General features: G+C 35.3%; 2 protein-coding genes across 4 annotated transcripts in view; one reads left to right on the plus strand and one right to left on the minus strand.

Moving 5' to 3' along the window:
- LOC127876177 (THO complex subunit 2-like) overlaps window positions 1-20,143 on the plus strand; it is a 104,150-nt gene extending 84,007 nt beyond the window's left edge. Inside the window, 7 exon segments of the mRNA XM_052421183.1 lie at window positions 5,775-5,813; window positions 8,310-8,360; window positions 10,484-10,549; window positions 14,634-14,697; window positions 18,475-18,575; window positions 19,278-19,348; window positions 19,976-20,143. Coding sequence (XP_052277143.1) covers window positions 5,775-5,813; window positions 8,310-8,360; window positions 10,484-10,549; window positions 14,634-14,697; window positions 18,475-18,575; window positions 19,278-19,348; window positions 19,976-20,003 — 420 coding nt within the window. The 3' untranslated portion in view covers window positions 20,004-20,143.
- A 5-nt stretch (window positions 20,144-20,148) lies between these two features.
- Window positions 20,149-26,178, minus strand: LOC127876178 (uncharacterized). 3 transcript variants are annotated; one of them, XM_052421185.1, is made up of 6 exons: window positions 25,640-26,178; window positions 23,100-24,991; window positions 22,352-22,477; window positions 21,842-21,946; window positions 21,508-21,582; window positions 20,149-21,401 (listed from the first exon to the last, which is right to left on the minus strand). In XM_052421185.1, exons 2-5 carry the CDS (start codon window positions 24,739-24,741, stop codon window positions 21,554-21,556), a joined length of 1,902 nt encoding a protein of 633 aa, XP_052277145.1. In that variant the 5' UTR covers window positions 24,742-24,991; window positions 25,640-26,178; the 3' UTR covers window positions 20,149-21,401; window positions 21,508-21,553. The 3 variants fall into 3 exon arrangements, with proteins under 3 accessions (XP_052277145.1, XP_052277144.1, XP_052277146.1); XM_052421184.1 differs by having other exon boundaries at window positions 22,356-22,477; window positions 25,640-25,807; XM_052421186.1 differs by lacking the exon at window positions 23,100-24,991 and having other exon boundaries at window positions 22,356-22,477; window positions 25,640-25,810.
- Between the last annotated feature and the right edge of the window lie 929 nt (window positions 26,179-27,107).

Genomic DNA, 27,107 nt, shown 5'->3' on the forward strand with positions numbered 1-27,107 from the left:
ATGTTACCATATCCATATGAAAACAACTACAAACATTTCACATGACCCTGAAAAGACAAATTAAGATGTCACAATGTCCACAAGTACAAACATGAGAACCAGCTGCTTAAATGTCACATTATCCACATGAAAACAAGCTGCTAAATTGTCACAAAATTCACATGAAAATAAGCTCCAAAATATATCAATATCCATTTTTAATAAGCTACCAAGATGTCAAAATATCCCCCTGAACATAAAGTAACCAAGTTCTCACAATATTGGCCGGAAATCAATCTGCCATTACGTCACAATATCAACATGAAAAGAACAGCCAAGATATAAACATGTTTGTCTGGAAAAAGATGTCAAAATATTCTTCTCAAATCAACGTACCACAATATCCTGCTGGGAATAAGATTTCAGGATGGAAACAAGCTGCCAAGATGTAACAACATCCACGCTTAAAGAACTGATGTCACGATATTTGCCTGAAAAGAAGCTATGAAGATGTCACAACATCCACATAAAACAATTAGCCAAGTTGTCACAATATCTGCCAGGAAACCAGGCAGCTGCCAAGATGTCACACTATCCATATGAAAGAATGCCAAGATTTCACAATATCCACATGAAAGAATGATAAGATGTCACACTATCCACATGAAAGAATGCCAAGATGTCACAATATCCACATGAAGGAATGCCAAGATGTCACACTATCCACATGAAAGAATGCCAAGATGTCACAATATCCTCATGAAGGAATGCCAAGATGTCACAATATCCACATGAAAGAATGCCAAGATGTCACAATATCCTCATGAAAGAATGCCAAGATGTCACAATATCCACAAGAAAGAATGCCAAGATGTCACAATATCCACATGAAATAATGCCAAGATGTCACAATATCCACAAGAAAGAATGCCAAGATGTCACACTATCCACAAGAAAGAATGCCAATGTGTCACAATATCCACATGAAAGAATGCCAAGATGTCATACTATCCACATAAAAGAATGCCAAGATGTCACACTATCCATATAAAAGAATGCCAAGATGTAACACCATCCATATGAAAGAATGCCAAGATGTCACAATAGCCAAATGAAAGAATGCCAAGATGTCACACTATCCACATGAAAGAATGCCAAGCTGTCACACTATCCACATGAAAGAATGCCAAGATGTCGCAATATCCACTTAAAAGAATGCCAAGATGTCACTCTATCCACATGAAAGAATGCCAAGATGTCACAATAGTCACATGAAGGAATGTCAAGACGTCACAATATCCTCATGAAGGAATGTCAAGATGTCACAATATCCACCTGGAAAACAGTTGCCAAGATGAAACAATATCTGCCTGAAATAAAGCTTCCAATATGCTGCAAAATAAAACAGATAACTTATAGTTCAGTATGTCATATACACTTCTAATGGTACAGTGAAATTAAAATACCCACCTTAAACAATCTTGAACAATGTTATAAAAGCTGCTTGTTGATACTAGACCTCTTTATATGATCATGCAAGAACAAAGATATGTTTTCACTTTAAATATACATTAAAATGTTTAATGATAAAGCTGTAAACATTCAACAAATGCAAGGCGTTTTTATCAGTTTTAATGTAAAGACAGAAGAATAAATACGTTTTAAATAGCTACCAATTAAACATGTTATTAGCCTTTATGACATCAAATAGGCATGTGATTGATACCAACTTAGAATATGGAAAAATATGTTGTGTCATCAATATTCAAAGTATGAACAGGAAAAGTAGTTAAAAAATTATACGTGAAAGCTATACTGAGCAAGCATATAGGCAAGGTAATAACTTACTAGATAATGTTTTATGATGTTAGATGCTTAATTTGATATGTGATCATTGTATAATTTAGTGATTCATAATTTCTGTTGAGCCTGTGTGTGCAGCTCGATTCAGCTGCAACAATATCTTCTTGTGCAGACTTTGTCTTCTTGGTCCATCAGACAAATTTGAAATGACCTTCCCCATATTTTTACCCTACTTAGAGGACTTGTTGCACACAAGGCCTGTGTCCTAAGCTCCAAGGTAAAGGTGTCACTGTTATTGTGTAATAATTAAAATATGACATAGTAGATATTTGTTGGATTCTGTTGAATATCAATTTTATCACCAGTAATCATAGAAAATAATATTTTCACGATTTGCGCAGCCATGAGTGAAAAACTTTTTTTCTATTATCACGATTGAATTAATATCATTATTCCACTGAATCCAACAAATTTTCTTTTTATTTTATGCTTACAAATGATTATTGTTGTATTTTTGCCATTCCGGTCAATCTTTTTCCGTTTGACGCCCCACAATGTTATGACATGAATGTTCAAGGGAAGCTTATCTGTATATTGACTGTTATAAACATTCATTACAGAGTAGTCACCCTTTGTAAAATTGGGGGTCACAATTGAAAAACCGAACATATCCAAAAAATGTTCCAGTAAAACAATGAAAATCATTGATAACTGATATTTCTCTATGTTTGTCTTTCTTGACAATTTGCAGCAGGCATTATAAATGTCATGGAAATATTAAATGTACACCTACAGATGTGTTGTGTAACTAATTTGATTTATTTTATGGCATACAGCTGTACTTATTTTTTAATTTATTTTGAGAACTTTTATTTCAGTTGTTTAGAATTTAAAATTTAATATAAGACGATTAAACTTAAGTCTTTATAAATTAAACACAAGTTCATTTTATTCTGTATTATGTATACTGTTAACTGTTTTAATTGTTGTAGGTGGTTGATTCATTAACATAACATTGCAAATGTTTTGCACCTTAATTGTGGATTTGTTAGTCTTCTGTTTTATTTATTGTTTGTCTTTCTTTTTGCAGCCAAATTTCTGAATTGAGATGATAAATTATCACTTTAATCACACTGTGAAACTGATTATTGGTGGGACAGTAATTTTTGTGGATTTCATGGATTTGCCGATCCACTAATTTCAGATCCTATCAAATAATAATGTTTAAATTTTGTGAAATTGAATTCAACGTGATCCATACAAAGATTCTGTGTTTGTTTGCAATCCAGATACTGCATCATTATGACCTTGATTGTTATTGATTAAGGCTTTTTATATGTCCATTACCCTTGGTAATGGGGGCTATATTGGAGGCACTTTGTCGGTCTGTCAGTCGGTCGGTCTGTCTGTCTTGAAAATTTCATCCCATCTTCACCAAACTTGGCCAGAAGTTGTATCTAGATTTGTTGTATTTTGACCTTGCAGTCAAGGATAACCCATGAAAGTGCAAGCACTTATTTCCAATGGGGTCCTTTGGTTTTTGCTGAAGAGATTGCAAGCAGAAGAGACAGTATTGGGATACAAGAAATCCGGGTGCGATACCCTAGCTCTTTGCGAATAGATCCCTTGGTTCTTTTACGTGCTCAGTGTATAGCACCAATACAGGCAAGAATTACCTGGGTTTCATACCAGTACATCTCTAGTTGGGTGGGAAACACTTGAAGCATTTCTGAAATATCCAGTGCCTCGGTCAGGAATTGAACCGGGGACCTCTGGAATGGTAGACCAGAGTGTTACCACTCGACCACCGCACCACCCTTTATAGATGATGTCTAGGTCAAGTTTGAATATGGGTCAAGCCGGGTCAAAAACTAGGTCAAGGTGTCACTTTGTGTGTTTTAAACCGAAAGTTTGTCCGGACCATAACTATGTCATTAATCGTTAGATTTTATAATTAATTGGTACATTTGTTCACCATCATGGGATGGTGTGTCATGCGAAAGAAGTACGTCAATATCTCCAAGGTCACACTTGGAGTTGCCCATAAATGAGCTTGTCTGGGCCATAACTTTGTCATTTATTGTGAGATTTTAAAATCATTTGTCACACTTGTTCACCATCATTTGACGGTGTGTCATGCGAAAGAATTACATCGATATCTCCAAGGTCAAGGTCACACTTTGAGTTCAAAGGTCAAAAATGGCCATAGATGATCTTGTCCGTGCCATTACTATGTCATTCATTGTGAGATTTTAAAATTACTCGGTACATTTGTACACAATCATTGGACAGTGTGTCATGCGAACGAATTATGTCAATATCTCCAAGGTCAAGGTCACACTTTCAGTTCAAAGGTCAAAAAAGGCCATAAATGATCTTGTCCGAGCTATAACTATGTCATTCATTGTGAGATTTTAAAATAACTCGGTACATTTGTTCACAATCATTGGACGGTGTGTCATGCAAAAGATTTATGTAGATATCTCCAAGGTCAAGGTCACACTTGTCCGGCCCATAACTATGTCTTTCATTGTAAGATTTTAAAATTACTCTGTACATTAGTTTTGTTCACAGTCATTGGACGGCGTGTCATGTGAAAGAATTCAAGAGTTCAAAGGTCAATATGGCCATAAATGATAATGGCATAATAATTCTTTAAAATTGCCATAAATTAGCTTCTCTTGTTTTGTGAAGACAGCATGCAAAATATTCTGTGTCAGTGCAGCATGTGGGGGTATACGTCACGTCTGTAACAAAACTCTGGTTAGAAGTTGTTTTTGCAGTTGACTTGCAAGTGACTCACTGGCCCCAACGTGATTTAGCGCAGAAAAATATTACAAACTATTTGGAAAATGACTGACCAAAATTCATAATTTATATGTTTGCCAAAATCAGAATTCCATGTCCATCAAATAGTCTTTTTAACCAAGAAATTGATGGAAATTCCAAATTTATATACTGACAAAATTAGAATTCCATGTCCATCATATAGGTCTTCTTTTAACCAATCAGAAATAAATGGTTTCACGTTATTTAAGATTTGTTTGGGTAACTATAGGAATTTATGCTGTATGAACTGTTATGCATAATTTGTTAATGCTAGGGATAGTTTTCTCTTCAATCTAATTGTTTAAGATATTTTAAATGATCAAACATGTTCCATGTATGTTAAAAGAATTAGTGTTCAGTCTTCGTAAGGGCATGTACATATGTATTGTTTAAAAAGACTTGTGTGTGTATTTTCTTAAAAACACTCTCTTTTTTTTTACTATTCAAATTTTTATTCTGGCATTGATTTTAGTTTGCATAGAATGTCAACTTGTGTTTACAAGAACATTAATAAAAGAACGGTTTATAGACTTTAACAAATGTTTTTCTTATAATATAATGATGTAATCTATAAGGATATTAACTGGCTTTTTGTTATTGTTTAATTTTATTGTTTTCTTTAGATGCTACGATTATTTTGTAATTCTCTAAGCCCATACTGTTCAGAATTTGTGATATAAATGTGGATTGTTGAACTAAATATTGTGCAAAAAAGTGTTTGATTCCTAAGGACTAATTAAGTCAAATTTTGTATATTGTTATACGAATTTAGTGTTGCAAAACACTTTAAGTGATCAACTTGAATGTTAATACCATTAACAATGATGGGCAAGCATAAATCTACATCTTAGGGAAATGTGAAATTAGGATTGAGCCTATAATCATTTCCAGTGCTAGAAGACAAAAGTTTCTAAAGAGGATCAGTGAAAGATAGATATAAATAATTCATAGTGAGTAGAATTCCTAGGCAGTTTGTTTCAGCAGTTTTCTGCTAGTGTCGTGGAGCTGAATCAGTGGAGTGTAACCTATGTAGGTGTGGACATTGCCTGAGCCGCGTAGGCTGCACAGAGCACATGAGTGTGTTACATCTTACATCTGCCCCTTGCTGCCAACACCTGATTGTGACTTTATATGAGAACTATTGCCATGTTTTGTCGTTCTAGGAGGACACGGGATTAATGCCTAAATCCCGCCACAGACATGTAAGTGTGAAAGCTTTTTTTCATTTAAATTCTATGTGCAATGTTTTTACAGTTTCAGTTTACAGTTCCAATCTGCTTTGAATGGTAATTTTGCTATATGTATTAAAACAAAATGTATTCCTGTTTATTCTAAGACAAAAGTATGTAAGTTATGAGGTTTTGTCTTCTTTACATACAGTATTTGTTTTGTTATTTTAGACAAATCAAAACTAAGCATCAGGCATTATTTTCTCATCAGTCCCTGTAGAAGTACAGTAAAAGTTCATTAACTAGACGTTGCAACTGGATCACAGAAATGTTCGAGTTTTTAAAGGTCTTGAGTTTTCATGGTTCCCTTATTGCAAAGATGGGGAAATTCACTAAAATGTTTAACCACCAAAGTAATTATTAACGCTGGTATAAGTGCTTGCACAATTAAATTTTAGTTATACTGGTTGTATATAAAAAAAAGGTTTGATACCACTGTATTTGTGTTTCCAAGTGTGTAACTTTATACTTTATATAGGAGATAACAAATAAAGTTTGCCATTATTAAATTCCTCTAATTGACATTTCATGCGTAGATAACACAGTCCCATAATCTGTTAGTTATATATTATGATAGTCATATTTAACCAGCTCGTCGTCCAACGTCTGCGTCCGCGTCGTGCTTAAACCTTAACCTTTTGCTCTAAAATCAAAGTGCTTCCACCTCCAACTTTGAAACTTCATATCTAGCTGCACCTTGATGAGTTCTACACGCCACACCCATTTTTGGGTCACTAGGTCAAAAGTCAAGGTCACTGTGACCCTAAAAAAAAAATCTGACAAGCTTTCATTTATTCATAACTGCACTGGCAGCCGAGCGTTGGCAACCGCTATGCGGTGCTCTGGTTTATTGAAATTTATAAACTTTGCTGGGACTATGAAAATTGTTCCAGTTACTTAAGTTTTCAAGTTATTGATTTTAGTTCAAAAGGATATACTGTATGTGGTTAAATTTAAAAAATGAGTCTGTCATTCTTCGATTATACTGAGAGAATTTCAGTTTAAATTGTGTTGATAATATAGCTATCTTTTCTCATGAACTCTTAAGACACTGTAGAATTTATCTATAATCATCTGACCTTGAGTTATTATGCAGAATATTTTACACCCTGTATTTCAGCAATCTACATTTAATGACAAATATGTTTTACTTTATCCCTTAATATTGTCAGACATTTTGAAAATAACTTCTCCTGTGTTTCTAAATTTTGTCAAACCAAATGTTCTTTTAAGGCTTTAAGTAATTTAACCTTCCATAAACTTCTAATGCATCATGCCCATTGTTATTGCGCAATAAATGACTATCAAGGACCTGTTTAATTGATGAATTTGGGAAATGTTCTTAAGTTTTTTTAATACATGAACATAAATATACCACATGTATTAAATTATGAACTCTAGCTTAACATTCCAGCTTAGCAATTCTTACTAAATCGAGTGTTATCAGTTATGTTGGTTACCATTGCTTAATTTGGACACTGCCATTGCTGATGTTAGGGATTTTAATAAATGAGAATGGCATGGGATGCCCAACATATTTTTGCTAAGCATTTTTAAAATAGGTGACCCGTTCCCATTTTAATCCTCCACTCTTTGTCAAATACCACTCACCATTTTTTGCATGTCAATGATCTGGAAGATGCAGACTTACCCATCATGTTTTTATTGGCTTTTCACTTTTTTTATGTAGAGAAACTTGCTGTATTACTTGTTATTAACATCAAATTACCAGTATAGTTATTAAAGCACACACCTAATGGAATAATGCTGAATGGATAGTTGTATATGAGTATGTACATTGAAACAACATAATTATGTCACTTACAACGTACACAGATTACCATCTGACAATCTTCCACCAAAAGAGGTCACCCTGCCTTTTTTCAGTCCCTCGTGTATTATTTATGCCCCCGGATCGAAAGATCAGGGGTATATTGTTTTTGGCCTGTCTGTCTGTCTGTCATTTATTGTGTGTGTCCCAAAACTTTAACCTTGGTTAAAGTTTTGCGATAACTTTTTAAATATTGAACATAACAACTTGATATTTGGCATGCATGTGTATCTCGTGGAGCTGCACATTTTGAGTGGTGAAAGGTCAAGGTCATCCTTCAAGGTCAAAGATCACACAAAAAAATCAAAACGGCGCAATAGGGGGCATTGTGTTTCTGACAAACACATCTCTTCTCTTATTCTGGCTAAATACCTTTGATACGGTTGAATTCCAATATATAATGCGTAAAGTTTGCTATACAATGTCATGGTACATTCAACCCTTTACCACTCAAATTGGCACTTTAATGCGTTTATAATCCCCAAAAAATTCAATGCCAACCTGAAGATACTGATGAGCAGCAAACAGCATCAAACATGAATAATAGATTGCGAGTCACTCACATTCTGTTCTGGTTTTATGCTCGTTGCATATAGCAAGTTGAAGTTGTAAGTTGAAGTATTGTGTCTATTTAATAGAGTGCTTCCCCAGAAAGGGACCGGGATCGTGAAAGGAAGGAGAAAAAGAGGGTAGGTGTTACGTTGCCAATGTCTTTGGATAGGCTTATATCATGCATGGAACACTTCTCCTGAATGTTTCAGCCAAAGTTTGGTTAACTGGTAGCATTTACATTGAGTTTCTTGTGGGGACAAAAATACAACAGTGACAAGGCATTGAATTAATGTGCGTGAACAAATTGTTACTAGCGCTAAATTCAGAAATATTTTTTTCAATATTGGTTTAGGCATTCAGGATTCTTGTGGTAACCTTATGTACTCATAGCTGTTGAAGATTGGTTTTATTTGTTTTAATAGTTTTTAATGCATAAGAAATAGTCATACCAATGAAGATTGTAAAGAAATTTCTCAACACTTGAATCATTTCAAGTGAATAGATATACAAACAATGGTATAAAAACAGGATTGTTATTCCAACAAAACTTTGACCTGTAGTAATGGTCCGTATGTGTGGCAGTGTGTTTCAAAATCATGAAGGCAGTAATATAATTAAATATTTTAAAAGAACTTGACAAAAAAACATTGTAGGAACAGCATAATGTGTCCTTTGCTCAAAGGTCAATGTCTCACTTAAAGGCCAAATGGCAGATATTGACATCTTTCAAGCTTTATACAAATTTCATTATACAACTTTTTAAGAAAACTTGTTTATTGTTACATTTCATGTTGGCAACATGCCTTTAGTCTTTGGGGGCAGGGTGTCAGTGACACATGTTTATGACAAAAGTTAATCATTTTGGCCAACACGTGATATTTAAATTGAGCCATTCTTTATAAATTGAGCCAATGCATCTGCATAAAGTGTTGCCCAAAATTGCTATTGCAGTCTACATAGGCTTATCTGAGACAACACTTTATGCACATGCATTAAGCCCATGATTGTTCCTGAGTGCTGCTCAATTGCAATTATCATCCTAGCACTATTTTCACAGGTTGTGGAGGCATGCATTAGTTCTTTGCACCTGCATAGTTGCAGATATTTCATGTATCATAGCTTTAACATTCAGGTGTTGTCATCTTTCTTTCACAATGATTCTATTCAAGACTAACTGAATGAAGGTATTGTCATAATTACCATTTCCATACCATTACCAATGGTAATGGGGGCTATATAGGAGTCACTTTGTTGGTCGGTCGGTCTGTGTGTCCCGAAAATTTCATCCGATCTTCACCAAACTTGGTCAGAAGTTGTATCTAGATGATGTCTAGGTCAAGTTTGAATATGGGTCATGCCGGGTCAAAAACTAGGTCACAGGGTCACTTAGTGCTTTTAAACCGAAAGTTTGTCCGGACCATAACTATGTCATTTATTGTTAGATTTTAAAATGACTTGGTACATTTGTTCACTATCATGGGGTGGTGTGTCATGCGAAAGAATTAGGTCGATATCTCCAAGGTCAAGGTCACACTTGGAGTTCAAAGGTCAAAAATGGCCATAAATGAGCTTGTCCAGGCCATAACTTTGTCATTTATTGTGAGACTTTAAAATCATTTGGCGCATTTGTTCACCATCATTAGACATTGTGTAATGCGAACGAATAACGTCAATATCTCCAAGGTCAAGGTCACACTTTGAGTTCAAAGGTCAAAAATGGCCATAAATGAGCTTGTCCGGGCAATAACTATGTCGTTCATTGTGAGATTTTAAAATCATTTGGCACATTTGTTCATAATCATTAGACGGTGTGTCATGGGAAAAAATTACGTTGATATCTCCAAGGTCAAGGTCACACTTGGAGTTCAAAAGTCAAAAATGGCCATAAATGAGCTTGTCTGGTCCATAACTATGTCATTCATTGTGAGATTTTAAAATGACTCTGTTCATTAGTTTTGTTCACAGTCATTGGATGGCGTGTCATGTAAAAGAATTCAAGAGTTCAAAGGTCAAAATGGCCATAAATGATAATGGCATAATAATTCTTAAAAATCGCCATAAATTAGCTTCTCTTGTTTTGTGAAGACAGCATGCAAAATATTCTGTGTCAATGCAGCATGTAGGGGTATACGTCATGTCTGTGACAAAGCTCTAGTTATATAATGTTGCATGTTGGCCTGTTACACACATGCCTTTCGGGAGGGCTTTTGATGTTCACGAGTTGTTAATAATCCATCATTGTGATTTTCATGTAAAACAGAGGAAGGAAGCAAAAGCCACCTTCAATGATGCTGATTCTTCTCATTCAAATAGTTTTGATTACGAGGTAAATCATAAACATGCATTCCTCAAACCCTGTTCATTTGGAACAAATATGAGTTGCATCATGCAAAAGAGGGTCTTGTGATATATGCCATTGCACAGTCTGGTCAGGAGCTACTCTGTCTGCTATTGAGACCCGGAAACTTTCATTACTTAACAGGGTAGCTCCTGACCAGACTGCTTATGCCCAGGCTGGTCTGGAGCTACTCTGGCGGCATATGGCATAAGACCCATTTTTGCATGACATGGCCCATATTTTTGCTGTTGAGTTCGACTAGGATCTTTCATTTAGTGTAGTAGTGCCATTATGTTCTTAAACTAAGCATTTGTTTATTTCATGGAATATTCAGTCAAATTAGTTATTTCATTATAAATGTTTACATTCATGCTATTCTGTTCCCGACCGCTTAGTGCTGCCTAGTCTAGTTGTTTGAGGGCTGGACTACAAATCCTAGGATTGTGGGTTTGGATCCTGGCCTTGCCACAAATCTTGTGTGGGGATTAATCATGGATTGATTTCTATATCTGTTCAACCCCTACCTCTGATTCAAACAGGGCAGTGATCAGTTATGAGAATAAGTTTGAGCACTTAGTACTGGTAACCTAGGAGAAATGTTAATAGGTTAACTGACCCCTGTGATATGATTGAAGTACTGTTCATATAAATGTTATGTAAAATCATTCATTTGGAATTAAAATCACTTCTTTCAATTTTTCATGATACAAAAATATTCTGTTGTTATTTGTTATGTAAAGAATCATATATGCTGCTTGTTTGATTTGTTTGTCATTGCCTTGTAGCTTTTACTTCGTTACAGATGGATTTTGACTCCACATTTTTAACAACCCAAATAACATTTTCTTGGGGCATGTTCAGACTTTTTAGCTCACCTGATTGCTCAGGTGAGCTTTTGTGACCGGTCTTAGTCCGTCCGTCCACATTTGTTCGTAAACACTCTAGAAGCCACATTTATTGTCCGATCTTCATGAAACTTGGTCAGAAGCTTCGTCCCAATGAAATCTCGGTCGAGTTCGAAACTGGGTCATGCCGGGTCAAAAACTAGGTCACTAGGTCAAAAAAAGGAAAAAACTTGTAAACACTTTAGAAGTCACATTTTATGCCCAATCTTCATGTAACTTTGTCAAAATGTTTGTCTTAATGATATGTTGGTTGAGTTCAAAAGTGGTTCTGGTCTGTTGAAAAACATTGCCGCCAGTGGGCGAGGCAGTTTTCCTTATTTGGCTATTGAGAAACCTTGTAAACACTCTAGAGGTCACAATTTTTGCTCAATCATCATAAAAATTGGTCAAAACATTGGTTTTATTGATTTCTCGGACGAGTTCGAAAATGGTCCAGATCAGTGAAAAAACATGGCCGCCAGGGGGCAGGGCATTTTTCTCTATATGTATATAGCGAAAACATGTGAACACTCTAGAAGTCACATTTTTGGCCCAATTTTCATGAAATTTGGTCAGAACATTTGTTTTCTTGATACGAGAGTTGAGTTAAAAAATGGTTCCGGTCAGTTGAATAACATGGCTGCTGGGGGTTGGGGGGGGGGCAGTTTTCTTATATTTATATAGTAAAAAAAGCTTGTGAACACTCTAGAAGTCACATTTTTTGCCCAATCACCATGAAACTTGGTGAAATGATTGGTTTTATATATATCGCAGATGAGTTCGCAAAAGGTCCTGATCGGTCAAAAAACATGGCCGCCGGGGGGGGGGGGGGGGCAGTTTTCCTTATGTGACTAGAGAAAAACCTTGTGATCGAACACTATAGAAGTCTCATTTTTGCCTAATCATCTTGAAACTTAGTCAATACATTGGTTTTATTGATTTCTCTGACAAGTTCGAAAATGGCTCAGATCGGTGAAACACACTTTTTAGCTCACCTGATTGCTCAGGTGAGGTTTTAGAATTGGTCTTTGTCCGCCGTCTGTTCGTCCACATTTGGTTTGTAAACACTCTAGCATTCACACTCCTTAAGCATTCTTTATGAAAGTTGCTGAAAGATCTCAGTCAAGTTTTATAATGAGCAAAATCACATAATTAATGCCATAATTATTGCTCTTAGATTGTCCATATTTTCATTATATTATACAAAATCCTTGTAAACACTAGAGGTCACAATTTTGTTTCAGATTTTATGAATCTTGGTCAAAATATTTATTTTTGTAAGCAAAGTTTGATGTTTGGTAAGGGGGGTCAACTCACCAGGTAAAATCTTACAAAAACAAAAACACTTCATACATCAGAGTTTTGGTGCAATAATGATGAAACTTGACGAGGATGTTTGTCTGGACAATATCTAGGTCAAGTTTGACGTTTGGTAAAGATTAGGTGAGCGAACTAGGGCCATCTTGGCCCTCTAGTTTTAGTTTCTTGCAACATGTATATTTATTTCATGCTGGTTTAAAGAGAAATATCAGAGAAATATCAGTGAATTAAAACTGATAATCCACTGTTTCAAACAGTGAAAATTAACTGTGAAAATTATTGATAATTTTTACTATGAAATGACGTCACTTTAATGACATTATGACATTATTATACCCCCATTACCATTGGTAATGGGGGCTATATAGGAGTCACTTTGTCGGTCTGTCTGTCGGTCGGTCGGTCTGCCTGTCCCGAAATCTTGTCCGGGCAATAACTTTGTTGTTCATTGTGAGATTTTAAAATCATTTGGCACATTTGTTCACCATCATTGGACGGTGTGTCCCGCGAAAGAATTACGTCAATATCTCAAAGGTCAAGGTCACACTTTGAGTTTGAAGGTCAAAAATGGCCATAAATGAGCTTGTCCGGCCCATAACTTTGTCATTTATTGTGAGATTTTTAAATCATTTGGCACATTTTTCACCATAATTGGACAGTGTGTCGCGCGAAAGAATTACGTCGATATCTCCAAGGTCAGGGTCGCACTTTGATTTCAATGGTCAAAAATGGCCATAAATGGCTTGTCCGGGCCATAACTATGTCCTTCATTGTGAGATTTTAAAATCATTTGGCACATTTGTTCACCATTATTGGACGGTGTGTCGCGCGAAATATTATGTCGATATCTCCATGGTCAAGGTAACACTTTGAGTTCAAAGGTCAAAAAAGGCAAAACATGAGCTTGTCCAGGGCCATAACTATGTCATTTATTGTTAGATTTTAAAATCATTTGGCACATTTGTTTACCATCACTGGACAGTATGTTGTGCAAAAGAATTATGTCGATATCTCCAAGGTCAAGGTCTCTCTTTGAGTTCAAAGGTCAAAAATTGACATAAGTGAGCTTGTCCGGCCATAACTATGTCGTTCATTTTGAGATTTTCAAATCATTTGGCACATTTGTTCATCATCATTGGACGTTGTGTCGCGCGAAAGAATTACGTCGATATCTCCAAGGTCAAGGTCACACTGAGTTCAAAGGTCAAAAATGGCCATAAATGAGCTTGTTCGGGCCATAACTTTTTTGTGACATTTTAAAATCATTTGTTCACCATCATTTGACGGTGTGTCACACAAAAGAATTATGTCGATATCTCCAAGGTCAAGGTCACACTTTGAGTTCAAAGGTCAACAATGGCCATAAATTATAATGGCATAATAATTCTTAAAAAATTGCCATAAATTAGATTCTCTTGTTTTGTGAAGACAGCATGCAAAATAGTCTGTGTCAACGCGGCACGTGGGGGTAAACGTCACGTCTGTGACAAAGCTCTAGTTATTTCAGCAAAATACAAAATTAGACTTTTGTAAGCATAAAATAAATAGATTTTTTTATAGATTTGGTGGAATATTAATTTTAATTCACTTGTGACCATAGAACAAATATATTTTCTATGATCACTTGTGAAATAAAATCAATATTCCACCAAATCCAACAAATATCCTATATGTTATGAAAGCCTTTCACTTAAATGTCAAAAAGATCTTTATGTCTTAAGAAAAATTTTATTCTCTGATTTTGTTTTTAAATTAAAATGCAATCTTGGCTCCTAATTAAGTTTAAAAATAATTGTTTTTAGTTATTGCATGCATTTTGCATAACAAAGTATTTGTTGATTTACTACATTTGATGGTGTTTACTTCAGGAAAGAACGGACAATGATGCAGCTGTTTACCAGCCCAAGAAACGTAGAAGTCTGGAAACTCCAGGTAATGTTCTCATAAAACAATTATGTATGTAATAATGATAAAGAATCATTATTGATAAGTGTTTATGTTTGGTAAATTAGCCAAGCGGGTTTCAATTTTGTGACCACATAATTATTACATGTAGTGTGTTTGTCTGTTTACAATTAAACATAAAAAGTGCATAATAAAACTTTGTTTTATGGGAAACTAAAATAAACTGATAAAGCCTTGTTGTGGAAAAACAGTGCTTAATGCATGTTCGTAGAGTGTCTTCTCAGATTAGCCTGTGCAGTCCACTTTCATTAAAGTTTTCGGTTTAAGGAAATCTGAATAAAAATCAAGGGTAGGCGGAAAGTGTTGTTTCTATTTTCCTGTACCAACCGCACAGGCTTATTTGGAATGACACTTGGAATGACACTAGACACATTAAGTGCTGTTTTCCAAGAACCAAGCTCAATTTTAGGCTCTGGGTAAATTTGCTAAAGGCTATTTTGTCGGTCTATAATAAAGTACCAGTGGGAAAATCATTAAGCAGACATTTGAATTTTATAAAACAAGTTAAGATGAATATATTTTGTATATATGTCAAATGTGAAAAAATACTAAATTTTTATCCTTTTTTTGGCACTCTTATCTTAAATAGACTAGAAAATGTTAAGAAGTTTTTTGTCGTCTACATTATCTAAATACTTTATGGCTAGTTTCACTCTTAATGGGTACCAAAGAACTCATTTTATACCCCCATTTTTTCAAAATGGGACGTATTATAGTTAACCCTTGGCGGACGGCGGGTGGGCGGAATCCACAGCAGTGTCCACTCTCTAATTCATGTAGTTTTCATCTGATCTTCACCAAACTTGCTCAGAAGTTGTATCTAGACGATATCTAGGTCAAGTTCGAATATGGGTCAAAGGGTCAAAAATTAGGTCACCGGTAACTTACTGCATTTCAAGGATTAAGCATAGTGTATGCTCTCTAATTGAAGTACTTTTCATCCAATCTTCACCAAATCTGGTCAGAAGTTGTGTCTTAATGATATCTAAGTCATGTTTATATATGGGTCATGCCGGGTCAAAAACTAGGTCACAGGGTCACTTAATGCATTTCAAGGATTAGCTTGGTGTCCGCTCTCTAATTGAAGTAGTTTTTATCGATCTTTACTAAATTTGGTCAAATGTTGTGTCTAAATGATATCTAGATCAAGTTAAAATATGAGTCATTCCGGGTCAAAAACTCGGTCACGGGGTCACTTAGTGGATTTCAAGGATTTAGCATGGTATCCGCTCCCTGATTGAAGTAGTTTTCATCTGATCTTCACCAAATTTGGTCAGAAGTTGTGTCTAAATGATATTTAGGTCAAGTTCAAATATGGGTCATGCCTGGTCAAAAACTAGGTCACGAGGTCACTTGCATTTAGCAAGTTGTCTGCTCTCTAATTGAAGTAGTTTTCATCTGATCCTACCAAATTTGGTCAGAAGTTGTGTCTGGATGATATCTAGGTCAAGTTCAAATATGTGCGGCTTAATTTTTAAAAATATATCATTTTGCCACTTAAATGGTGAAGTTATCAAGTTGTCCAAAACCTTCAAACGGGCATATCTTGTGACAGTTTGGCACTCTTGTTAAAATATAATACACTTTCTATAAAGCATAAAGTTTGATGCATCATGAGTCAATGAAACATTCTTAAATTAGATGAACTGTATTGCTGCGTTAGCTGTAATAAAAAAGGTCCAGTGTCATCGAAATGAATGTTGTAATGGTAGCTAGTTATAATTGGAAAGGTAAAAAATCACATGGCGAGAGACTTCGCATAAACTCTTAGCTCAAATTAGTGTATATTATAAAAATTGCACCATAACTTAGTCCGCTTTTTATGCTCCCCCAAAATTTTTTTAGGGGGGAGCATATAGTCACCGCTTCGTCGGTCCGTGTGTCCGTCCGTCCGTGAACAATTTTTGTCTGGGCTATTTCTCAGCAATTAATAACCAGAATTAAATTAAACTTTATGGGAAGCTTCACTACCAAGAGGAGATGTGCATATTATCAGCCGGTTCTGGTCGGATGATTTTTTACAGAGTTATGGCCCTTTGAAATTTTCCATTAACTGTACATATAGTGCAATTCTTGTCCGGGCTATTTCTCCGCAACTACTGACCGGAATTCAATGAAACTTTATGGGAAGCTTCACTACCAAAAGGACATGTGCATATTATACGCCAGTTCTGGTCGAATGATTTTTCACAGAGTTATGGCCCTTTGAAATTTTCCATTAACTGTACATATAGTGCAATTTTTATCTGGGCTATTTCTCGGCAACTAATGACTGGAATTCAATGAAACTTTATGGGAAGCTTCACTACCAAGAGGAGATGTGCATCTTATCAGCCGGTTCTCGTCGAATGATTTTTCACAGATTTATGGCCCTTTGAAATTTTCCATTTTACATATAGTGCAATTCTTGTCCGAGCTATTTCTCAGCAACTTTTTACGGGAATTCAATGAAACTTTATGGGAAGCTTCACTACCAACAGGAGATTTGCATATTATCAGCTGGTTATGGTGGGATGATTTGTCACAGAGTTATGGCCCTTTGAAATTTTCTATAAACTGTACATATAGTGCAATTCTTGTCCGGGCTATTTCTCCCCAACTACTGACTGGAATTCAATGAAGCTTTATGGGAAGCTTAACTACCTTGAGGATATGCGCATGCTATTTGTGGGTTCTGGTTAGATGATTTATTCAGAGAGTTATGGCCCTTTGAAATTTTTAAGTTGCTAAACCATCCATTGTATTATTTTGTCCAAAGTTATGCCCCTCAAGACGTTTCCTTTTATCTGAATATATAGTGCAATATTGTGACAAAAAAAAACTTTGGGGAGCATCACCCGTCTCCGACGGTTTCTTGTTCTACTATGTCATTAATTGTAACAAGCCTTTATTTGTTCCGATGCAATTGTTGTCAGCAAGGTCTTATAATGTTATCATTACTTGGCAACCATTGCAATCAGATTATCATGGTTTCTGCCCTCAATCTTGAATGATTTTAAACCACTTTTAAATTGCAGTCTTTTTTGGAGCAGCATCCCCATACATATTAATTAAAAATATATACATGTAGTTATGTTTCTTAAAAATACTGAAATTTTTTCACACACATTTGATAGCAGATTTTTTTCAGCTTTCATTATCATACTTGTTTTATTGGAAACATTATTGTTAGCAAAAATGCCGTCAGTATTTGTAAATAAGTCCCCAGTGTCATGCAAAGTATCGGCTAAGGTTGCTGTTGCGTAGTGGATATTATGTCTGCCTTGCAACTGGGAGGTTACAGGTTCAATCCACACAGAGGGAGTGTTCTTAAGATCTTCCCCAGAATGTGTTGTTATATTTAAGTATTGTGTAAAATGGATGAAGCAAAGGCCATTAAAGAGCTCATTTTATAATTTTAGTTGACATTTTGGGCAGAAACAAGCAAGATAAAGTTGCTTGGGAGACTATAATTACATAACAAATGTACATGTGTATATGTAGCTATGGGGTTTTTTTTATTAAAAAATAGTGCGCCATCCATATCATAGTCATGTTGCATCAAAGAACAATAATTAATAATGGAACACAGAAACCTTTCAGCGAAATTATTTATAAGACCACATAAATAAACAATAAGATGTGAAAAAGAATGCCTTCATCAAACAGACTTACAGATGGTACCAAGAATTTCTCCCTGATACTGTCTCTGGAGGTTTGCTTTTTCCATTATTGAACAAAAACTTCCCATGCAAATGTTTGCAGTTCGCTCAAGCAAGCAGAATGGTGACTCTGATGAGAGACGGAAAGAGGAATACGACCGTGACCTGGAGGACGGACATGCACGCGCAGGCTCCAGCAGGAAGGTGAGGGCTTATAAAAACAGGTTTTAATACATGTGCATAATGTGTCTTTTAAAATTAATTATAATTTGTGGTTAGAGGGGGGCATACCGTTACATGTTTTACAAACATATTTTGGTGATGCTGGTTCGCATAATTAGGTTGATAATGGCATATCATACTATAGCATTTAAAGTGTTCTCCTAAATTCTCTTTTGAATGTTTTAGTGGAATTTTCTTGTTGGGACCAAAATGTGGCAACATATATTCCTATTGTTTTTTCTTCAGGCTCAAATATTCAGAGAATTTTTTTGAACTGAACATCTGTGTAAATATAGAAGTGCATTAAACCTTAAAACTAAATACACACAAGCTTGTGTATCTGTAATAATTTATTGAAATGAAACGCAAGTTGGAGCAGGCAAACATGAGTCCTCTTTAGTACATTAACTGAAGATTGCAGGTCTATTTGAGCCTTGCTCTGGGAAAACTGGGCTTAATTCATGTGTGGTAAGTGTTGTCCCAGATCATGCACAAAACTTTCCGCTTTTATGGAATGTGTTGTTTAAAGAACCATTTTAAATTAAAATCACTTGGAGGCGGAAATTGTTGTCTCTGATTAGCCCGTGTGTATTGCATGGACTAAAATGGGAGGGCACTATGCACATGCATTTCTCAGTTTACCCAGACAAGGCCTATGCAGAAGAGATGTTTGTTGCATTTCAGGGGGCGAGAGATGACGAGCATGAACATGAGAGGTCAGAAAGCAAGGACAGGGAAAGGAAAAAGGACAGATCGTATCCTTCATAAACAACTGTAGCAAATTGGTCTTGGTAACATTATATACATATGGGTCGTGTTTTGGAATAACTAGACTTAATGCATGTGCGTACGGTGTAGTTCAAGATTAGCCTGTGCAGTTTGCGACTGCACTGGCTTATCAGGGAAAACACTTTCCGCTTTAATGGAATTTTCTGCATGGGCTAATCTGGGACAACAAGGCTTATATAAATAGCTTATATAGGGCACATCTGTTATTATGCTGACTATGCACAGTTGAGGCATGATTGGGGGACTACTGGTAAATAATGTACAGTAGTTCAGCTGATCACACAAAGTATTAATGGATAATACACATGTAATGTGATTTTAATAATTATGTAGGGCTATATCAACATAACAGTTTGTCTGTGTCTCATTTATCAATTTTAACTAGGAAAACAAAGAATAAAACTATTTAAAATGTGATGTCAATTGTATTTAACTAGTATGTATTTATAGTCAAAAGTCCATCTATGTCACGATGTTTACGCAGAATGAGGCTCATATAATACAGATTGATACATTGAAGCAGTTTGAAGCAATAACAACTTGGTCGTAACTTAACAATTGTGTTCTTAAAGATCCTTGACCCAGTTTTGAAGATTGAGCAAGCGGTCAAAGAAATCTTGAAGACTGAAGATGTACCATTTTGTGAAAATGGAGTGTATCAACATTGCCAGATTCTTGTTATGGACTCTGAATTGCCTCTATAACAGCTCAACAACTTTCTGGAATAATGTTGATTGTTTGCAATTCTATTTAGATGTACTGTACATGGGTATTTCTATAAAATTTGCCATTCAAGATCTAGCAAACGATTATTAAAGAATGTTATTTCAGTGTTGCAATATTAATTTGTCTTATTTAATAGTCTCTGTTTAATCGATATTTTTATATGTCCGTGCATCAGAAGTGCCTTTCTTCATAATAGAGCGTTTTGAATAAGTCAAGTGTCATCTCAACGTCATTTCCGCAACTAACCTTCAGTTTACTCCTATCAAAAACTCCAAAGCGTCTGCCGCAAATTTGAAAGTTGTGTTGATTTGTATGGTCAACCTTAACATGCCGTTGCGAAAATATAGAATATTTTCATATCAAATATAGTTTTCAGAGTTATCTTTCTTTAATCATCATTTCCGCAACGAAAAATATCGACACTTTTCTGTTTTGATAAGTTTACGAACGTTATGCTTCCAGTTTTAGACAGATAGTATTTGTTTTAAATAGTTTTTAGCACAATGCATAAAGAAGTGACTTATATAAACGTCGTTGTTCATTAAATCCATCACAAATAGTTTGCGTTACGGAAATGACGAACTGTTGCGGTAATGATAGAAACATGGATGATATTTATGTTTGTTACACAAAGAAAATTTCGGAATAAAACAGTATAGTAAAAGCACAAAGCGCAATTATAAATGTATATGGAATCGGAACTTTATTAAATCGAGCATATTCATCACAAAAAATCGGGATTAACTATCATTGAATTCATATTCTGTTACGACTATTGTGTCAAGTATTAATTGGTCGTTAAATTAAAGTGCATACTGTGCCTATTACATGTGTATGTAATAGGCACATTATACACTATGATATAATGACCAATTAATACTCGACACAATAGTCGTAACAGAATATGAATTCAATGATTGTTAATCCCGATTTTTACGTACATGCAACACAAAAATACAACCCGAAAAACATTTTCATATCAAAGGATAATGTTTAAAGATCATATTTGTCTTTCACTGCCTCCCATATTGGTAGAGGTAGGGCCTGGTGACGGCCACTCAACTTCTCTGGTTCACAGGGTAACATGGTAATGATACGATCTTTTTCGTACCAGCATTCGTCCTTATGTAAAGGCCAGAAATATCGATTGATACCGACACAATGCATTGCACTAACTTTCACACCGATGTCGTCTACTTCGGTAATCTTTCCTGGATATGGTTTGTTATCATACTCGACCAAACAATAGCTGTCAACTAGACTCTCGTCAATACTGACTGGTACATTGAGAATCTGCAATTCAATAAATAGTCATTATAAATAGTTCACGAAACTATAATAATTTCAAAAATGGTCAGTGTTGTATCCCTTTTGTCGATGTTGATCAAACAACAATTACCTGACAAGGAAGATCAGCCCCGTTTTGTGGACCTACGATGCTGTCGTCATCCAACGGTACGGGATTTGCAAACGGCTGGAATTAAAAAATAACAATAAAACAGTCTGCATAAAAAAAATAATTAGAAACAATACTTTAGGCAATACTATCTGCTGTCAAAATGAGTCAATACTGTTTTTATAATAAACATCGAGCATCACATAAGCAGTATGCACTATTTGCAAGGCGCAATGCAGATACTTAAACTGACGACATATGTTTTCAATATATAAATCTTTAAAAAAAAATAATTCATGTATTTAAGGTACTAGTATGTTAAACAAATATATTTAACCTGGACATTGAAATTGGTTGTAACCGGTTGGTAACATGAACAATCCGGTGAACAGAAACAACTCAGGATTCTTGACTGAACTGTCCCGCTTTCTTTGACAACAACCTGAAACAGAACAAGACTGTGCCTTAGATTTGAGGTGGGGTTTGGGCGTAGTCGTCCAATTGTAAAAGTCAAGTAGAAATTATTGTGCAAAAACGTAATGGTTGTTATATACTTTGTAAGATAAATTTAGTCATTTTATAATTGGAAATGTACAATATATTGATTGTGTTTTTAAATGATCCATATAGAGTCATTTCACGAGGTAAATGTACTGGCTTCAATATATTTAACGTACGGTCTTGCATTTTTCGGGGGCGCGGGCCGGATGCGCACACTACATTCCCCCACCCCGCATTTGCTAGTGGTCACGGCGCTAAAGTTTATAGAGATATGATCGTTAAATTTTGTCGAAAGTTATTCTCACCAGTCTCTAAATATACATTACAAAATGCTATTTAAAATTACCCACCTGATGGAGTTTCATCGTCTCTGGAACGCCGGTAATCTTTGTTGGAATAGCAGCTTCCTGTTGCGTGATGTCATCGTTTTTCACTTCGAAGATCATCAAACGGCTTCCTAGTTTCTCCAGACCTTGTGAAAAAAATCGTAAGTACTATATGAGATTTTTTTTCTATATCTTAATAATAATAAACTCAGAAAGTACCGACTATTGACAGTCTGTCATTCAAATTACATGAATGGTATTAATGGCGTAAGTCTCAAGTAGCAAAATGTAAAAAAATATTCTTAAATCACACCAGTATATAGGTTTAAACGTGAATTTATGTATTTAAAACTACCGATAGTCGAGTATGGAATCAATGATCTACAGTATTATGTATTTTGGTTGTGCTGCGAGTTTTTCCATTTACATTCCATTACTTAAAACATAAATATTTAATTGGATCTTTAGAAAATGTAATTTAAAACTGTAGTGAAATCAGTGTAACCTGTTGTTAACCCTTTCAGTGCGGAAAGCGAATTTTGAAGGCCTTTGCAAACAATTTGGATCCAGATGAGACGCCACAGAACGTGGCGTCTCATCAGGATCCAAACTGTTTGCTATTCTGATATTTCTGATAATATTCTTTGAAAAAAATCGAAAATGTTAATTTTAGAAATTAAGCAGCCGACATTTTAGCAGACGACAAATTTCCCAGCATGCAAAGGGTTAATATTTTCAAACACATTAATAAAGTCTGTGCTAAATTACCTCTCATTAAAGCACTAGCACCCGTTATGTCCGTCTCATGGGTGTTGACGAGTGTATCCGCCTCACGCTTGACTACGGCTCCAATACCATCAGGGGCGCCCTTGCCGTGTCCTGCCTCCATAAAATTCCAACTTCCGCCATTTACAAAGCCATACTCGAAAATTTTCGTAGAAAAGAGGTAGAAATTTGATTTACACCTGTATTGTGTGGTAGGCCCATCGGAGACGAAATGGATTTTATCGATGTCAGGAGTGGTCCGCCGGATGTGCAAGAGGATAGGATCGAGATGTGCCCATATTCCAGGAGGGGAGTGTTTCAAATCGTCCGATACGGTTGCGAAAGATATATGCTTGGATTTGAAATAGGCGACACCGGTGTGAATAGAAATTTGGCGTTTTGACGAACCGAAATGTACACTCTGAATCTCAGATGCATATTTACATTGATAGTTCTCTGAGAAATCAATATGTATGATAACCTCGTTATCTGTTAAATTTTGTTTCAGTTGATGGAGCCTTATATACTGGTGCTTAATGTTAAATTCATGTCTTGCAAGTCGTGAAATCTCCTCATGCAATTCATAAATGAGCGTTTCTATAGTCCCACTTTCTTGGCTTTTTAAAGTCATGTTTGATTTCTTAACTTGCTTTTCGCCATTCAGGGTTATTTCTCTTTCAATTCTTTTGTTCTTCCACATTTTCCATTCAATGATTTTTCCAGTATTTATGTTACTCTTCACGACATTAGTTTTAAATGCTTTGTCCTTGCACTCTGTGCACGTGCGGTACATGCAGGACATTGAGTTTGTATCGCACGTGATATCTTGTATTAAGGTGTTCAGATCGCGGTGTTCGAACACACCTTCACTTGCAAGTTTATTTAATTTTAATATGGGATTTTCATGAATTTTGCACAAACAAGTTTCGCGGTCTTTCTCAGTGGCTCGTTTTATCCAAAAAGGCTTCAACCTTGCAAAAAGACTAAAACTGATGTTGGAGCTGTTTTCATAAAGAAATTTCTTGTGCAAGTTTGTTAAACTATCATTCATTAATCGAATCTGCTTTTTCACTTTTCTTCTTGTGATGGTTGATTTCTTTCCGGCCTTGATTCTCGAGTTATCATCTCTTTCAAAGAAGTCTCTTATGTTTTTCTGGAAAACTGTGCTTCTCTGTCTTCGTGGTGTGTTTGCGTGCACCCGTATTCTACTCTCTGAAATCCCGGTTGCTTTTTTGGCAAAATCCCCTATCCCGTATTTGCGTAATACTGCTTCCCTATATATCAATTTTTTTAGCATTCTCTTTTCGGCGGTTTCAGCATTTGAATACCTCTTTCTTATGTTATTTATAAGTATCGAGTACATGGTAATGGCGGTCTTTGTCTTCGCTCTATCGTTCATTATTATTTCCACTTCATTATCAATTTGACTTTCAGTGCGCTTAATGTTCTTGTTTTTTAACCTGTAGTACCTCTTCTTGTACATATCTTTCATGCGTCTTTCTTTGTTGAGTGCTATTCTTAATTTAAACTGTTCTCTGTATGCTTTTGATCTATTTAAATTCTTTTTTCTTCGGCCTCTGTCCCTGTTCTGTATCTCTCGGCTTGGCCCTGGTCCATTGTCTGGTGGGGAATTCGGGGGTGTCATGGTTAATTTCAATGCCGCCGTGATCTTTTTCGTTCGATCTCTGTAGGTTTTACTGCTAATCTTCCATGCACGTCGCTTTGATCTTTTTCTCTTTCGGACATGTCGTGAACTAATTTTATATTGCCCCTTTCCTTCCTTTTCAAATATCGCTCTCTTTCTTTTTGCTTGTACTTTTCGTGTTTTTCTGTATCATTTCTCTGTCTTTTGCGCCATAGCGCCGATCTTTCGCCGCTTGTCAACGCCATACTTCCTGAATGAGAATAGGGTTTGCTACAATAACATATGTAGCAAAAAAATCGTCATTTCCGAAACGGTGCATATCTATCTTTTTTACAATTGCCGCACACATATACTTTTTTTACAATTAAAAAAATAATATACGGGCCTTTTTTAAACTGGGTGAATATTTACATGTACTCTTTATGATGACAATTTATTACAAACTATTTAAAAAAATAAATAATAGATCTAACTCTTTCGTCAAAATGATTTCTATAGAATATCTTTAAAAACATGTTTCACATCTTTACGCTTATAGTTGTACGTTATTTTATTCACGAATTGACATTAAATTATTTTATTTACGTAACCCACTTTATTATAATTGCTAATATTAGAATATTATAATGCAGCCGTCATTACCGAAACGATTGCATCATTATCGAAACGATTTTAACGTTTCGGTAATGAGCGTTTCGGTAATGTTTATTTTTAGCATTTTTTTCATGTGCGTCTGACTGACAGAGATTTGTTCACTCGTTACACTGCATGATATCAAGATCGAATATCAACTCATCATAAATACAAAACATGTTTGTGCTTTTACATATCATTTTGTTATTTATCAGCATACGGTAATGATGCGTAAAAAACATACGACAATACAATGCAAGCTTACCTATGCCTTTTAATTATTTCAGCTCATGAATTCGCGGCCTCGTCTGTTGTTAAAACGTTCGCGCCCAAACAAGCTTTTGCATACGTCATAAAACAAAGGTTACAATAAACCATATATACCACTGGAAAAAAATATTAATTAAGTTGCGGTAATGACGACAATTCTAGTGACACAAAACAAAATCTTTTTTTTTCCATTTATAATTTTTAGACTAGTACTATATGAATAAAAATTGTTTTTTAAAGGCCCTGTATACGGATTAAATGCATAACCTTTATATAAATTTGCTTCATTATTTGAAAAATATGCTTCTATAATTAGGTATTTGGAGAAGTGACAACTGTTTTTTCCTGTATTTGTCGTGACTGGTGAGTTACATGTATTATTTAAAATGTTGAATAGATCATCTTTACATACAAACTATTTAAAACTATTAATTTAACAATTATAAATGAACAATATTTTCAAAATTGCTCCAAAACTTCCATCGAAAACCATGCATGGCTCGAGTGACAAAAGTTTGGCAATTTTTATAGAAATACCCACATATATTATTGAGTCATTGTTACTGTTTACGCATCTCTCAGCAACTTCTTTGTTTATGTCTTCTTATGAAGTTCAAAAACTATTCTTCAATTTCTTCTGGATATGTTTCTTTATTGCGGAATACTGAGTTTGAAAGTAAAAACCTAAATTTATATTTAATTACGAAATATCATATTTGAAATATTTTATAACAGAGATTATTCGTTTTTACAGAATACATACATTCACATGTGTATGAAAATATGAAAGAATTTTCATGAATTCGAAAATAAATTCACATGTTTTTAAAGATTGTCTTGTTTCCTTCTGTTGCCATGTAATTATGTTGAATGCCAGTAAAGCTGTTTAAATTGGATGATTACAACATGAAAACAGCCAATACATGTTATTGGGCCGCACTCTGTGGAAAGGGGATTAAATGCATGTGGGTAAAGTGTCGTCCCAGATTAGCCTGTGCAGTCTGAACTGGCTACTCAGGGACGACAGTGAACGCCTTAACTGTATTTTCGTCTTCCAGGGGTGTCAATTGGCCAAAATCTAAAATCCTGAAAATAAGCCTAGCATGTGGGGGCCAGTGCCAAAAGAGGGTTAATAATTCATTTAATTATGTTAGCTGTGTTAACAATATGTCAAATTAAATAATTTATGTTTAAAATGACATTTTGTGAAAAAAATCTTTAAATACCAGAACAAAAATCCTCTAATTTATATCAACATCAAAGCAGTTTTTGAGGGCCTAAATCCTGAATTCAGGAATAATCCTGAACTTTGACACCCCTGTCTTCCTTTAAACAAAAAAACAATTTAAAGTGGAAAGTGTCGTCTATGGTTAGCCTGTGCGGACTGCTCAGGTTAATCTGGGATGATACTTTACGTACCTGCATGAAACCCCCTTTTCATAGGGTGTGGCCCAATGTTGGTG

This window comes from Dreissena polymorpha, chromosome 4, assembly GCF_020536995.1.
Source record: "Dreissena polymorpha isolate Duluth1 chromosome 4, UMN_Dpol_1.0, whole genome shotgun sequence".
NCBI classification, from domain to species: domain Eukaryota; kingdom Metazoa; phylum Mollusca; class Bivalvia; order Myida; family Dreissenidae; genus Dreissena; species Dreissena polymorpha.

Excerpts from the sequence above, each read along its gene's own strand:
- LOC127876178 (XM_052421184.1), bottom strand. The coding sequence starts at position 24,741 with ATGACACCCCCGAATTCCCCACCAGACAATGGACCAGGGCCAAGCCGA. Across the intron at positions 22,478-23,099 it reads TGCTAGTGCTTTAATGAGAG|GTCTGGAGAAACTAGGAAGC; the intron begins GTAATTTAGCAC and ends TTTTTTCACAAG. Across the intron at positions 21,947-22,355 it reads AGACGATGAAACTCCATCAG|GTTGTTGTCAAAGAAAGCGG; the intron begins GTGGGTAATTTT and ends GTTCTGTTTCAG.